The sequence below is a fragment of the Microchirus variegatus genome (assembly GCF_963457635.1).
Source record: "Microchirus variegatus genome assembly, chromosome: 1".
NCBI lineage: Eukaryota > Metazoa > Chordata > Actinopteri > Pleuronectiformes > Soleidae > Microchirus > Microchirus variegatus.
The window spans coordinates 37,986,085-38,002,869 of NC_139802.1; the positions used below are offsets into that span (position 1 = coordinate 37,986,085).

At 41.4% G+C, this 16,785-nt stretch overlaps 1 protein-coding gene across 1 annotated transcript; it reads right to left on the reverse strand.

Moving 5' to 3' along the window:
• Nucleotides 1-133: 133 nt before the first annotated feature.
• On the reverse strand, nt 134-16,488 carry egfl7 (EGF-like-domain, multiple 7). Its single transcript, XM_083898348.1, has 9 exons — nt 16,310-16,488; nt 11,108-11,323; nt 10,195-10,317; nt 9,216-9,328; nt 7,828-7,923; nt 6,485-6,727; nt 4,587-4,663; nt 3,132-3,294; nt 134-621 (listed from the first exon to the last, which is right to left on the reverse strand). The coding sequence occupies exons 2-9, from the start codon at nt 11,188-11,190 to the stop codon at nt 602-604; spliced, it is 918 nt and encodes a 305-aa protein (XP_083754474.1). The 5' UTR covers nt 11,191-11,323; nt 16,310-16,488; the 3' UTR covers nt 134-601.
• Nucleotides 16,489-16,785: the final 297 nt, after the last annotated feature.

The following is a 16,785-nucleotide window of genomic DNA, read 5'->3' on the forward strand; positions in this document are numbered from 1 at the left end:
GAAGTGTAACATTTTTCTGTGTAACCTCATATCAGTGTTGTAGACACACAAGTCAACGCACAACATGTTTCAATTACGGTTTTTTATTACAAAACGTTACAAAACTAGGTATAAAAAAAAAAAAAAGGTGTAATGTAGCACTGAGAAATAACTGGAAAGTTATCATAATTTAAATAGATAAATACTGATACAGTCCACATCTGCCCCCAGGACAGTGTGGGGCTCAGACTGAGGACACAGCTGCTCTGATAAGAAAAAACACAAACAAACACAGAAACAAAGTGGCCAGTTTAACCTTTGACCCTTGTGCGGTTTGATTTTGATGTTGCGGGGGGATGACGTAAGGGTGAGAGCGACCCTGGTTACCCTTGGTTTTGACGATGATTCGACGAGAAAGGTGAACGAAACCTGGGAAACGGCAGATGATTTATGTCACGGTTGCATCACAGTGTTAACACAGATCGAGGCTGTGTCGGCGCGCTGCCATACCCCCCCCCCCCCCACACACACACACACACACGCTCTGGTGCTCGTAACCTCCGTCAGGTTGTTGTTTTTCGGGGGGAATGATGATGATGATGATGATGGTCGTGTCCTGTGGTTAATTCTCCTGACAAGAACCTGCAGCGGAGAGCGAGAGTTGAAAAGTTACTGCGATGCCTCACCGCGACTGAAAATCCTGAATAATTCAACTTTATTGCAAAGGCACAAAAGGGTTCATCGCAACCGAAAAGGGAAAAAAAAAACACGTGTACGAGTTACATCCACTCAGATTCATCATCAATTTAAGGAAGTCTGTCTGTGGTGTTTCCCTGAGCCCAGGACGAGTTAAAGTTTTGAAACTCTTCCTCGGCCCCCGGGTTAAAGTCTCTGAGATCGCATGTCGGTTAGGACATGTGGCAACATCAGAGCAACACAAACTGTCATCCGTCATCGACAGCATGTGGGAACCTGAGGCAGAAAGGCGAGTCTGACTTCCCCCCCTCCCCCCCCCTCCCCAGTATCTGAGTCGAAGATCACGGCACAACAACAACACTGTCGATAATGATCTGTCACCCTTTAAATCACCGGGAAGAGAATAACCGGGGTATTTCATTTTACTGCATGTTGAGACGGTTGCAAGTGAAACTGTCTTGTGTAAAGTATGTAAGAGGGGATACGTGAGTAAAAGTTACCAGAAAATTACTTTGGTTGAAGTTATAGTGACTTTTTTTATAATATTACTTCAGTAAAAGTCCTTAAAGTATATGACATTAAGTGAACTTAAGTATCAAAAATCATTTTCTGATATAGAGAGTTAGGATTGAGTCATGGCGGCTCAGTGGTAGGGCGAGTTGTCTTTCAACTGGAAGGTTGTGAGTTAAATTCCTAGCTCCGATAGTCTATATGTGTCCTTGAGCAAGACACTTAACCCCTTGTTGAAGCCTGTGAATGGGGGGAAACTGTAGCTCATTAAGACTAGAAAAGCTCTATATCAGGGGTCTCAAACTGGTGGCCCCCCAATCGATTACATGCGGCCCCCCACTTAATATTTAGCAATGTTTTTATAAGAGTAATAATGAGTCAGTTCTTGTGTGACTTTATGTTTAAAGTCACGCTAAGTTCATGTCACTTTTGGTGTTGGGTTTGATTTTCACTTCCCCTTTTATTTTGGTAAACACTCATGTCTTCCTGTCGCTTCCTGTCACTTCATCTGCCTTGACACACCTCCCCTAATTCCCTCATGCACTTCACCTGGTGATCCTTCAGTAATCACTCGCACCTGCCCTTGATTCCCTCTTCCCTATATAGTCCCTCTGTCACGTGCCAGTGCGTCTTTAATGCTATCTGAAGAAAACATTGTGTCCGAGATTGTCTTGCTCATTTTTGTTCTTTATTAGCTCAGTGCTAGTTGGGGTTCAAGCACGACTGTGCAAGAACCCTATTGAAACTTTAGGAGTTATTCTTCTTCTTATTATTATTTTTCCTCATAGTAAATTGTTATTTCAAGGCCTGAACATACATTTCACATACATTTCACGTACATGAACAAAACTAGGCACACATGTTAATCATGTCAGGACGGTCCAAAAAGTCCAATGTAACGTTGCCGTAAGTCCTACAGGAAGGCAGCCATCTTAGGCTGAACAGCCATTTTTCGCTGATTTTGCCCATGTAGCAGAGTAAAAGTTAACGTTACTAGAAATATAAATAAAGTAAAGTAGACATGAGAATTTTGGACTTAAATAACAAAGTATTTGTACTTTGTAACATTACAAAACTGCAAATGAACCCCACTTCTCACTGTCAAAGTTGTGGCGTTAAATGTAACATATTCCTTTAAGCACCGTTTACCAGTGAGCTCCGTTAGCTGCATTAGCTCCTTTTAGCGCCGTTTACAGTCGAACTCGAGCGGTCTGTTTATTAAAGGAAAAGCGCAGCGCTACAAAAAACCAGCGTACCTGTGTACTGCGTGTGTGTGCCTCTGTTTTTAAAGTTTAGCGTTACTTTACAGACTCATTTTAACAAGCGTGTCTTTTTCCGGTCAGTCGTTATGGAAATGCGTTTTGCGCTAACGTTGGCGCCGTTAAACGCCGTTGACGCGCTAACGTATGACAGCACTAGAATAAACGCTAGTGCACCTCGAGTAAATAGTTTCATGGATGTTTTTTTGGACTACTAAAGCAATAAGGGTCTATATTTAGGTTTGCACTGTGACCGAGAGGAAATCAAAGGTTGCTGGTTTTAGATTTCCACAGCTGGATTAAGTCCCAGAGTTGAATAATTGGATGTTATGCAATTAAATGGGACATGATTCAGCTCAAGTCTGATAACGTTGCAGTCAAAAGCCTCCTATGCTGTTAATTGTCAAATCTCACACAAAGGTATCAAGTGTAGGTTTGGTTTAAATTTAAGAACAAAAGTATAATTTCACTTGTATATTCCCTTTCATTGTACCAGCAACTAATCACATTACAGACACAGGACTTTATTGAGTTACTGAAAGAATTGGATTTGTTTAACGTGGACTTTACTAGCTTTCATTCAGTCGTACACAGCTGGGATTTCTTTTTACAAGAAAGTTGGACCCCCGTTTTTACGCAAAGCCTCAAATATAGAATCTTGAACGCGGTCATCTCACGGTCACTCACATGTGCCAAGGCGCTCCTCGAGGAAGCCGATCTGCTCGCTGAGCGAGTCGATGCGGTCCAGTTGCTGGAAGGAGTGCGAGAGTAGGGTGGTTTTGTCGGACATGCCCTCGTCCAGCGACAGCGGGAAGACGCTGGTGAACGGGGCCAGGACCAACTGTAACTTCTGCAGAGGAAGTTAGAGGAAACAAGAAGGGGGGGTGAAGGAAACTCGTAAACAGAAACAATGCACCAAATAGTTCTCATTTAACATTTACTGTATGCTCCCAAATGAATGCTAGGATTTTAATAAAGCCTCGTAAAAAAGTTTTAAAAAGGACATGTCTGGCATTTCAAAAGGAATGAAAAATAAGGGTTTTTACATCATAGGAGGAGCAGAGGTGTTTATGGAGAGGCCGGCTGGGAGGTATCAGGGTAGGTGGCTTTGTTAGCGTGTTTTTGTATCGGTATCTTTGTGAACGTAGGCAATGAGGACATTTCTGCTTGTCCTCACATTCTGTCACACTTTATAGGGTCTTTTTGAGTTTTAAGACTTGGTTTTAGGGTTCAAATTGGATACATAGGTGCTAGTACTTACGATGCTAGCTAAAATGTATAGATTTACTAGCTTATTTTGTGATGCTAACTAGCATAATTAGATATATATCTAGCATATGTTTGTAATAGTTGGCTTCTTTTGTGATAGATAGATAGATAGATAGATAGATAGATAGATAGATAGATAGATAGATAGATAGATAGATAGATAGATAGATAGATAGATAGATAGATTGGGTTTAAGTTTGGGTTAGGACACAGGTGCCAAACTCGCGGCTTAAGCCCACCACTTAATATCATGTTATTATGAAAGCACAGCTGCCAGCAACATGATCAAACAAAATACTAAATATGTTTGTGAGCCATACTTTTATAATAAATGTATTCCATTCAACACTGAATTATATATAAGCTTGTTTGGTGTTTCCCAGTTGCCCACATGTTATTATTGACCTAATTTTAGATTCTGTTTTATGTTTTCCTGTTGGTTATTTTGTTAACAAACAAAAAAAATCTGTGATCTATGAGCGTTCTGTTGTTGGGCGTGAACCAAACTGGTGGTGAACAGGCTCTGCACAAACCCTGCTGTGTTTTTCCCCCCATTTACACACAAATATGTAAACTATGGCATTTTGAACTTTGATAAAGAGATTTTCTTTCCTGAGTTTGGGTTAAAATATACCAAAAAATAAAGTTTTTGTTTCTCAAAGCTATTAAAGTGTAATTGGTGGTAGCTTTAGATGGATTCAAGAAACTTTTTTTTTTACATTAATAGATTTGTTTTGAATCATAAATGTGTTCTTACTTTGAAATTCTGTGAAATATCATCACAAATGTCTTTATTTGTGATATCGCGATGGAACATTGTGTTATATTCTTAATCAATAATGACCCCATTTTGACCAGACTAGATTCTCATACCTTCTCCAGAAGCTCCACTCTGCTCCTCAGGCTCTGCACCTCCTCTGTCACATTCTCCACCAGGTTTAATTGTCCACCTGCAGAAACCATACAAACATACACGTCACAGGATGTTGACTTGCTGTGTTTATGGTGTGGCTGTAGATCTAAAAGAAGGAGACTGTGTGTATGTTCAATCCTCTTTTCTACATCCAAGGTCTAAAGAACGTCTTGGTTCTTCTTTCTTCTCAAGATTCATGGCCACTGTAACGTCCCAAAACCAGGAAGAGGACGTGTCGAGGGAATTTCCAGGTCACGTGGGGGGTAAATCATTGATATGGGAACAGCTAAAGTCGCTGATACCCATGCTGAAAGAGATGCCACTAGAAATAGACGGGCAGTCATTCATTCCTCAGTTATGCAGAGGTGTCTGCTCGCCTCTGGTCATGGGGAATGTCATGGGGAATGTCCCCGGGGCGAGCGGGACACAGATCGCAACGCAGGATTTCGGAAACCAACCCCTGCTTTCTGGCTGCACACAGGCCGATAACCACTCAATCTCTCCCAGATGTTGTCCATTAATGAGACAAGAGGGAGTTGAGAAACAGGGTGAGGAGGGGAGGGGAAGAAAGACCGAGGGAGGGAGGGAGGGAGGGGTGGCAATGGCCCCCCCAGCAGACAGGGTTGATGGAGCTGGAATGAGAACACAAGTGCGGGCCAAGAGTGAAAAAAGAAGGAGACGACGATGTTGGAGGAAGCGGGGGAGAGGAGAGGAAGATGGAGAGGCCAAGACTCCTCCACGGCAGCAGCTTGCTTGGCAGGAGGTCAGGGGAGCGACGGTGCACCTTTTAAAGGGTTCAAACCCGCGTTTACGTCGGTGATGTCCTGACACATCCTGCCATGTGAAATGAGATTAAGGATGCACAGCCCCCGGAGCAAAAACAGTGCTAATTTACAAGTTTTAAAAAAGTGAAGAAAAAAAAAAAACCTCCCTGCATTTTTTACATGTGAGAGTCGAGCGTTGAAACTGAACACACACTCCCACAAATAAGCTCTATCGCTTTCACCAAGTACAAAGATCCATCATGTTTTTTTTTTTCCTACCTCCCCTCCACACTCTTTCACTCTTTGTGTGTTTTTCATGACTCGACAATATTCATATTCATATCACGTGGAGTGATGGGGAGGAGAGTTGTCTCATCGTCTCTGTGTGAATTAAGCGTCGTGAATATTCGCGTGAACGACGCCGTCGTGGAGTTTGGAGCAGAGCCCGAGAACAGTTTGGCAGAGTCGGACGTTAACATGGAGATTCATTTTCTTTTTTTGGAATGCTTGACAGTAGTATAGCCTTCGCATTATTTACAGTAAATCACAAAAATCAAGAGAAGTCATCATCTTTAAAGGTTCATGCTGCATAAATCCCCCAAAAGAGCAATAAAGCAGAAACAGGACTGGGATTTATCCTGGGGTCAACGACCACGTCTGTAGACAGAAGTTGTATTATGGTGTTGCTAAGATACGGGGTCAGAAACAACATTGCAAAAAAATTTTTTAGGTGAAACTAATGGAGTGTGTATGGGGGATAGAAATATTTCTATATCAGCATGGGGGTCTCTATTAAAGTCAGATGTTTGCTTTACTCACAGGACTCACAGGAGTCAACTGAGTCATTATCAAAGTCCAAATGGTTCCAGTCCCACTGCATGGGGGCCAAACCGCAGCACATCTGTCTGAAGTCGGCACCAGTCGCAGTGCATTATTACTCACGGTACGAGTTGAGAGCGGCATAGCGCGTACCAAAAGTAATAATGGACCGCGAGGCTGGCTATGATCCTTTCCTTCTTCACTTTGCTGCTGCTGCAAGACATAAAGTTTCACGACGTGAACGCACACACACACACACACACACGCTCATTTACCTGCGTCAGTGTGACCACCCACTGTTCCCTGATTGGTTTGAGCGGGAGAGGAAGGTGTAGCAGCAGCAGCAGCAGCAGGAGGAGGAGGAGGTGGTGGAGGTGGAGGAGGAGAGGGAGGAAGGCCTTGACAGGAGTGGCCGTCTGAGGCTAGCCTGAAGCCGTGTCTGCACGCGCACCGATAGCTGCCAGCTGTGTTCACGCACTCCTGCGCGCACGGCCTCTGTTCGCTGCACTCATCCATGTCTGACAGAGAGGAGAGACAGAGGGGGGGGGGAGTGAATATGCACTCAGTTGTGCAAGAAAATGTGTGTTTGTCAGTGTTGGATGGAAATGCAATACTCTGTAATATGTTACTTTAATATTATCACTTTACCCAGTAATGAGGATTAGATAACAGCCATCGGTTTATACACTCTTAGAAATAAGGGTCCTTCTACAAAGGCTGAGGTTCTACCTGTTCTTGGTAACACTAATGGTTCCAGTAAAAACCATTTTGATCCAGAGAACCCTTTAAAACCCCTTTCCTGAATAAAGCATTTTAAAAGGGTTCTTGGTGGAACCCTCCAAAAAGGTTCTACCTGGAGCCAAAAAGAGTTCTCCTATGAGGACAAGCCCAAGAACCTTATATGGTTCTACTTAGCACTTTTATTTCTAAGAGTGTAATGACTAAGCAATGTACTGATAAGTTACTGCATTACTACATCATGTTTTTTTGTATTTTAGATGCTGTCTTATGATGATAAGTTCCATTGTTTCTTCACTGAATCCAACCTGGAAATAACAATATACTGAATAGCCACCAGGGGGGCAAAAAACAGTCTATGGGAAATGAGGTCACACTTGATTTACAGCATTTTCCTGAGGACATGAGTCGTCTCAATCTCTCGTTTCTGGTCTTTTTCAATAGCACGTAATGTCACTTTTAATGATTTTTAAGGAAAAAAAGATGACACAAAACAACCGCTCTGGTTGACAGCTGTTAGGAGCCTGGTTCCATCGACTCCTAAGAACTTCAGTCTGCGAAACATCAGCACGGAGCGGCTAAAACGCAAGTTTGGAGGCTTCAAAACAGGAGTTCAGATTCTTATATGAGGGTTAAGTCACAACCAGTTGCAACATAAACGTTGGGAGAGAATAATATTTTGATTTGAGAGGCTGCAAATTTGTGTAATTCTGTAGTTTGACCGATCATTTGTGTGGATTCAGTTCCAAAAGAATGTTATTTTTCATCACTTTTTAAATTATATTTACAAAAGTAACATAAAGAGTAAAGTAACTTAAATGAATAATTATATAATTTGTAACATGTAAGTGTTGTAGCACTGGTGTTTGTGTGTTATTACCTGATTGACACTGATGGCCCGTCCATCCCAGCGGACAAGCACATTGGTTGGGTTTAAAGCAGGTGCCTCCATTTATGCAGGACTGTCGACACACAGCTGTAAGACACATTTAAAGGGAAGAGTTAAATACTTTTATTGTATGTGCTTGATTATTCCTTGGATGGATGCACATTTTTGATTCTTTAAATATGAAGCTACAGCCCCCGTAGCTTAGGACAAACGGCAGACGTGGCCTCTTCTTCTTTAGCTTATAGCCTCCAGATAGATATCAAAGTTGTAAGGGACAAAACATACAGTGTAAACAGGCTGGAAAAGGTTCCGATTGCTGGCTTAAGTTCAACCAATGCAACTAAAACATTGTCTCTGTTAAAGCTCCATCCTCAAAACTTAAGCATGCACTGCCTGAAGGCAAGCGGAGGAGAGAGCGCTGTGACTGCATCACGCTTGAATCGCATGGAAGAAAACATTAAACATGAACACGTGCTTATTGTACACTCTCTAGAAATAAGGGTTCCAAAAGGGTCCTTCTACAAGGGCCGAGGTTCTACCTGAAACCATTTGCTTCTGAAAAGGGTTCTTGGTAACACTAATGGTTCCAGTAAGAACCATTTTGATCCAGAGAACCCTTTAAAACCCCTTTCCTGAATAAAGGGTTTTAAAAGGGTTCTTGGTGGAACCCTCCAAAAGGGTCCCAGGTGGAACCTTTATAAAAAAAAGGTTCTACCTGAAGTCAAAAAAGGGTTCTCCTATGAGGACAAGCCGAAGAACCTTATATGGTTCAACTTAGCACAAGAGTGTACAGACAACAGAAAAAGTATTTTAGATACCAATTATGAACTGGAGATTTAAGTTAAATAATAAAAACGTCAAACTCTGGTTCTTTCAGGTTGTTAGAAGCTAAAATATTTCTTGGTTTTTTTTTACGAGTTGCCTGTTTGTGTCTGGCTAAGGAATTACCCAGCTCATCGTCAACCATAAAAATCGCAACTTGTCATAAAGTTTACTGTAGGATGGAGCTGTGTCCCTCTGCTTATGCTCCCTACGCTGAAGGAAACCACCTTAAAAGTCCACTGTGTAACATTTGCGAGAGTTTATTGGCGGAATAATCGCTTCAAAATAAAATAAAAATAAAAAATAGTTGGGTTTTCATGGCCTTAGAATAAATCTTTTACTATATATAGAGGTGCTGGGGGCTTTAAAACATCTATAGCTATGGAAACCTCATGCGTGATGAGAGGAGTCCTTCATTTCTTACAATCTGCCGTCTCACCACTAGATGTCACTAATGCTTACACACTGGATCTTTAACTTATTTCAATAAGTTATCTCAACTAAAAACATAGTGGACCCACAACCAAGGCCTTTAAAAAGCATCTCCAACCCGTTACCTTGGTTGCAGTTGTGAGAGTGAAACCTCCTCCAGCCCGGGCAGCATTCTGGGTAAAAATGCGAAGGCGACGTCACTCTGCTCACCTGCCGGTACGCCACCGAGTACACAGTCCTGCGGAGACAAAACACAGACGCCCGCGCGGCAGTTAGAGGTTTCTGGGTATTCATGTTGTCATCGCCTTCATGTGTGCGGCGGTGGAACTGGTCCAAATGTTTTTTTTTTTGTCTTTGTTTTTTTTCTTCTCTTCTCTCCAGGTTCTGTCAGACTGCCAGAGCAGTGCTGCTGCTGCTGCTGCTGCTGCTGAGTGAATGTGAATATGGTGGAAGACAAGCACCACTGAGTTCTAAGAGTGTGTCAGAGATGAGACATTGATGGAGGGAGGGGAGAAGATGATGTTCACTCAGATCTTTAAAAAACCTGCTGAGACTCTGGTATGTTTAGTTCACGCAGGGAGACGCCGTGGGACAGAAAAGGCAAAAAAAAAAAAAAACAAGGTCAAAGTGACCCCGAAAAAAACGGAAAAGGGTGAAATCGTTTAAATCAAAGCGACTTTAGACGAGATCGTGAAAGTGGACTGTGGTTTGTAAAAGAGAGAGGAGAGAATGTTAAAGTGGGAGTGTGTAAGTTATGGACGGGAGACACACGCTCCAAAACAAACATCCCCGCCATCTCTGCAGGATAGCGGTTCATTTCCCGTAGTTACACAAAGTACTTGATATTTAGATTTGGACCAAATATGTGCCATCATGACCCACACATATTTGTGTGTTCCGTGTATGACTGTAGCTCTCATTCATCCCCTTCCTAAACATGCCCCAACACTGTTTATCATCTAAATTAAACAAACACCAGTGTACAGTAAGTGCTTGAATGTGTGTCCTTCGGTCATTGTGAGTGTTGTGATTTGTTGTTCAGCGGTGTGTTGTGTTGTTGTTACACGCTGGTGTATAAAGAGAGAGAGAGAGGGAGAAACTCACTTGTATGTGCTGCAGAGGCGATGCCCCTGACACAGGGTGATGTAGGGCTTGTGCACCGGTTGTACGTAGGACTCCGTCGCCATGACAACGCTGTGCCGGAGCTCTCGGCCACACACCCTTCTCCTGCGAAAAGGTAGACACATGGGAACAAATTACAGACCATACATATATATATATATATATATATATATATATATATATATATATATATATATATATATATATATATATATATATATATAATATATAATATTTCCTTCTCTGTGTATATATATTATATATACACAGAGAATGAAAAGTATTAAATTACACTGTAGTGTTACTGTAATGGAGTAGGTTTTTGTGTACTTGTACTTAGTCATTTGTAACATTACTTAAGTATGTTTCCGTTCAATGCGAGTGGACACCAGTGTCACTGACAGCTGAGATTGTCCAATAGGAGCCTGACGTCTGAGAATTTTAAGTAGCCAAAAAACAACATGGCACCGGTCAAATCATGAAAAATAGACTACATCCTTTTTTTTATGCGGTCAACAAATCAAAAAAAAAAAAAAATTGACTTTCAGCGAGAAATAGCATCTTCTTTTTCTGATTTAGCTTGAAAACGGCCATTTCTCGGAGCCTAGTTGCTTGTGACAGATCCTCGTAATCACACGTAAACGTGTCATATTTAAAAGCTGACCTCTGACCTCTTTGGCTCCACTTGACCTTGTCATTAAGCTGCTGTGTGTCTGTGTGTCTAATAATGATCCAGGACAGAGGAGGGTCACAGTTGTTGGTTCCTGAGAGAGTGCAAATCTTCAGGGTCACATGTCATCTGACCACTCTGTATATAGTGGACCTATAGGGGCCTCGCTCACTAAATGACAGGCCATAATAAACACAGGAAGAGTACAGGAGGGAGCTGCGTTACCCGTGGTGATGAGCGAGGAAGTGGGGAGTGCCCATCACGTGCAGGATGAAGAGGGAGGAGGAGAGAAGAAGCGTTTGGTACATCGTCTCCCAGTTTCCCACGTTCCCTCGTTCAGGCTCTCACACTGATGATGATGAAGAGGAGGAGGAGGTCTTAAAGTCTCCTCACGTTGAATGCGTACACGTTCTCCTCCGGGAGGACGATGGCTCCAGCTACCTGTGAGCAGCAGAGGAGGAAATGTGTGGTTATTCTTCTTATTATTGTTATTATTATTTTGGCACCGTTTTTTCCCGTCAGGAATCTCGAGGCGCCCGAGCAGAGGAGCGGAGCGAAACGTGGACAAACTCCAAGAGTTTCGACAGAGGAGAATGGAGTCAAGTTCATTCCTCTGTAGCCACAGTTCAAAATCTCTCTCTCTCTCTCTCTCTCTCTCTCTCTCTCTCTCCCTTTGAAGAGGCAGACCACGAGAGGGACTCACACACACACACATTCTTGTACTTGCTGCATACTAAGGACCGGGTAAAAAATTCTGGCAAAGTGAGGACCAACAATTCCACTTTATAAATCAACACAATTACAAATATCTACTTCATGAATGACATCCATATAGAACTACTGGGTGCGGTACCATAACATGTCTGCAGGTGGAGCCCCAGAGCAAAATGTGTGTGAAACACCAGAGCTGGAAAACGTGTTTTTGTATCAAATTGAGGACCTCACTGTGTATAGCATGTTTAAAACCTAAAAAAAATTCGTAAAAAATGACCTCACTTTGTTGGTTAAGAACCGGGGTCCTCAGTATGCCGCAAGTACAAGATCACACACACTCAGGGTTAGAGTTTGTGCAGCTATTCTTCTGAGGACACTTTGACTTCCAGCCGAAAACAAAGCGTTATCACTAACCTTAACACACAATTCACATCTCATCCCTACATTTTTTTTAACCATTTCCACCATCTACCATCTAAAATATCCAAAACAGTAGGACTGAGTCGTTTTGAGGGTCATATTATCTGTACAGAAAGGATGTGATCCCATGTTGTGACTCGTTTCTTCAGTCAAAAGCATTTCCTGCTTTGGTTTGCACTAGTTCCACCTCTACATTGTCATTTTTAACACCACAGTCGTACACGTGTATGTAACTCTTTTTCCTCACCACTACACCTTTTTCCAATCTGTTTTCCCCCCCCTTACCTCTGCGAGCGATTTTAAAGGCCATAAATACGAGTGTGCATATTTTTAGATGCACTACATCCTCAAGTCTGGAGCAGTAAAATATATCTGACCTGTACACGCCGAATATCTGACCTGTGTTTTAAAAGTCCGGTGTGTGACATTTAGGCGCGTTTACAGGCAGACATTAAACGTACTACTAATACGTATGTTTGTATATGTATGTAATGTTTAAAATAAAAACTCATTTAGCCTTTTATAGGTACTTCAGGGACAAGGGCCTTGCTTTATGGAGGCATAGGTTTCTACAGAAGCCTGAATAGACAAACCGGTAGCTGGATAAGTTTACATTCTTGTGTAAAGTTTTACTCTTTTATTCTTATTTATTCATTTTATTTTTGGGTACAGTTTTCCGAGTACATTTTTAGACCAGTACTTTTACTTGAGTAGAATATTTCAGTAAAGTATATATATATATATATATATAAAGTTGGACATAGCCTTCTGGTTTACTGGATGAAGCTGTTGTGGACATAACAATATACTGAACAGCCACTAGGGGGTGACCCAATTTTGTCAATAATGTTTCTGTTTAATGTGAGTGGACACCTTCTTTATATTCTAATCTACTTCACTTTTTTAAAAATTTATATTTACCTTTATTTCTCTCTTTATTTAAATTCAAATTTAAATTTTCATCTTGTTTTTAGCACAGTAGGCGTGTGCCGCAATTTTAATTTCCTCGACAACGCACCTGCGGCGAATAAACAACTCTTGAATCTTGAATCAGAAAGAATATTCACATCCTTATGGGTATGTGTTGCTAGGCAACTTGTTTGGATGCATCCCAGATATCCCAAGAGTTAAGAGTAGCTGCACCTGCACAAACTCTGAGACTAAAGACAAGAAAAAAACAAGGAAAAAAACTCTGATTTCTTCACACCACATTATACTATTACATTATTACAGCAGGCAGCAGACACTAAACCCTGGGGAAAGTGTGTTAAATGCAGCTGGGTGTGATTGCAGGTCATGGATAATGTGGCCTCACTCGTCCTAGAAGAGATGCTAAAAGCATCCGAGGACAGCTGACATGTAAAACCACGCTCTTTGTGGTGGTTAAAAAAAAAAAGAAAAAAGGACGCCCACATCTGAAGACTGAGTGTTCATTCACCAGTCACTGCAGCACTGAGTGTGTGTGTGTGTGTTTGTGTGTGTGTGTGTGAGACTCTGAGGAGTGGGCGGGGCCTGTTTGGAAACATGTGTGAGCACATTTTTTAACAACTGGCACTGACTGAAAACAAAAGGGTAAGAAATACTTGAGTAAAAAGTACAAATATCTTACCAGAAAATGACTTTAGTAGAAGTTGAAGTCACTTTAAAAAAAAATATATATATATTACTTCAGTAAAAGTCTTAAAGTTTAAGACATTTACTGTACTTGAGTGTCAAAAGTCATTTTCTGATATGAAATGTACTTTCATAAGAAGTAGTAGAAACTGTACGACAATGTAGTGGTTGTAAAGTAAAAGCCGCTCGAAGTATAAATAGTAAAGTACACATACATACATTTTGTACTCAAATACAGTAACCAAAGTATTTGTACTTTGTTACATGACAACACTGAAATAATACTACACAACACAATCAGAACCTCAAAGCACCCGTGTGTGGGATTTAGTGACATCTAGGGGTAAAACGGTATATTGCAACCAACTTTATCCCACCATCATGTGACCTGGTGCAGGTGCACATTAAAGTGTCTCTGCTGCTTTTTTAATGAAGTCATCTTATGATGTAATAAATGGCAAATGAATGTGATTGGATTATATTTATTATTATTATTATTATTATTATTATGTTATAAATCAAACATGATATCAATCATGGGAATTCATTTATAAATGCCATGTTACAAACATAATTTTTTTTATATATATATATGTGTATATATATATATATATACACATATTATGTATATATATATATATGGTACTACACACATACAGTGGAAGTTCTGCAGAGTATGTCTCACACTCGCCACCAGAGGGCGCTGTTTCACAGCACAGCTCCAGTGATTGAGAAGAGCAACATGCTTCTCTCACGTCCCCCGTGCGTACGCGCAGGCAAAAAGTTTCACACATGAAGTGAACATGTCTTTTTTTTGTAAAAGGAATAATAAGAAGAAAAAAACAACTAATTTTCCTAAAATGAATCTAAGATGATCATGTGATGGACACACACGCGCGCGCACACACACAGACCAGACCAAAGCGGGCCAGTACCGAGGAAAGGACGCATGCAATGGATACAGGATGAATCACAAACCGTGCAAATGGATCAATCAGCCTCCACAGACAGATCACAGACAGTTGTGGAGGAGCAGCAGCAGCAGCAGCAGCAGGAGGAGGAGGAAGAGGAGGAGGAGGAGGAGGAGGAGGAGAAATGTCCGCGCGCTGCAGGAGTGAACCCAGTGAGTCCAGTGATGGAAGGAAAAAGACAGAAAACAAAGTCCGCTTCTACAGTCAGGTTTCTCCTGGAACTCACAGTGTCAGAGAACATGGGGGGTGATGGAGAGAAGCACCTCCTCCTCCTCCTCCTGCTGCTGCTGCTGCTCCTCCAGCTGGGTGTCCTGCACCTCACACTGGCGTCCGTGACGTCATCACCTCACTTTTAATAGTTTCTATTTTTATTTAGAGGCTGAATTTGTTTTTTATTTTTATTTTTATTGTTATTGTTATTTTTATTTTTTATTTAATATTATGATAAAGAAAATTATGTTTGTTCTACAGGTATTTTTTTTTTTTTACATTTTATTTGACCTACTTTCTGTGTAAATTGTCAATAAAGACAAAAAAAGAGTCTAATTCCATTTCTTTATCTGGGTTTATGTTGTGACAGAGCGACTGGTGTGATTAAAGGAGACGTTTGTGTGTTTAAATGACTCACATACTGTAAGCTGTGTGACACACACTGAGGATATTGATATCACTGTTCTCCATTATGTCACTTCTATCAAGTCCAAATCTTCCAACAGTCGTTCTCGCCGGAGGGGACCGTGAAATAAAACAACTGCTGCTGCTCTTTCTGACTAAGCTAACTGTAAATAAACTTTTTTTTTGTTGAACGGCATAATAATTGTGGATTTGCTCGAAGCTCATAAACAGTTCGGACAGATCAAAGGCACTGGTTGTTTGGCTCACATGTGCACCAGATCTCTCCAAAAATAAAATAAAAACAATTGTGTGAACTTCTCCTTTAAATCGCAAAACCAAATAAAAGTGGGAAATGTGCAAAGGCGGCACATGACCAAAGAGGAAAAGGAATTGGACTTGCAACTGGAGGGTTGCCAGTTCAGTCCTGGGAAGGGCTGTGGTGCCCTTGAGCAAGGCATCAAAAACCCCTGCTTTTGTGTGTGTTCACTACTGATAGATGGAGTAAATGCAGAGGTTAAGTTAATGCTGATTTAGTGATGTCAAATTGAAATAAGAGCCTTTTTTTTTTTTTTTGTATATATGGTGCATCACTAATTTATGCTCAACACCAATTATTTTGAATTTAATTGATTTCCTTAGTTCACAAGTCCAAGCTATTACTCACTAATGCCCTTTAGTGACATTAGTGACTCATTATTCTTCACCGAGGCTGCTTTTAGAGTCCATTTACACACTTTTAGAGACACAGAAATGTCAAATAGAGTCAACCTGACATGACTTTTATTGTAAAAATTAAAAGTATGGGAGTAAATGTACTGCTATGTATGTTAGTGTAACACACAGTGTTGCGCAAAAGGCACATAATGATCCCGTCTATGTCTTACATTAACCTATACTATACATAAACTCTTTTGCACAACCTGTAACGCTTTGACTTTGTTAAGATTATTTGATATAAATACAATTTTCACTTGTTTTTTTTTAAAGAAAAACCCAAATTATAGGTGCCTGATTTAAAAAAAAAAAAAAAAAAAAAAGGTGGAGAATGAAACAATTCAATAAAAAGTCAAAATAAATAAATAAAAAGTCTTACCCTCGCAGTATGAGGTCATCAGGTGCATGTGCGTGCACAGGCTGAGCGGCCGCCAGAGGCACCAGCGGCCGCACCGGCGGATAAGAGGGTTCTTCCACGGCGCCAGTTTCTTTTAAAGCTCGAGCCGCTGGTTTGAACCGAAAGCCCTTCATGGTCGATCCGCTCGTTGCTCCCCGAGAGTCGACTGGCGACAAATGAAATGTCTTTGGGCGTTTTTCAGTTGCTTTTTATGCAGCGGCTTCCTGTGGAACGCAGGAATTGGACGGACAATCCCAAACAGGACTTCCTGTGAGTGTTCGCCGCTGATAAAAACCCCCCCTCTCCTGCACAAACACTCTCCATCCTGCCTCGAAACCGCTTCGCGAAAATCTGATTTTGAAGCATTTTTCTGGCCTCGTCGTGGCGGAGCAGAGCAGAGCAGACGTGCCCGGAGGGGGGCAGTGATGGCCGACAGGCTTCTCACCTCTGGGCCTTCG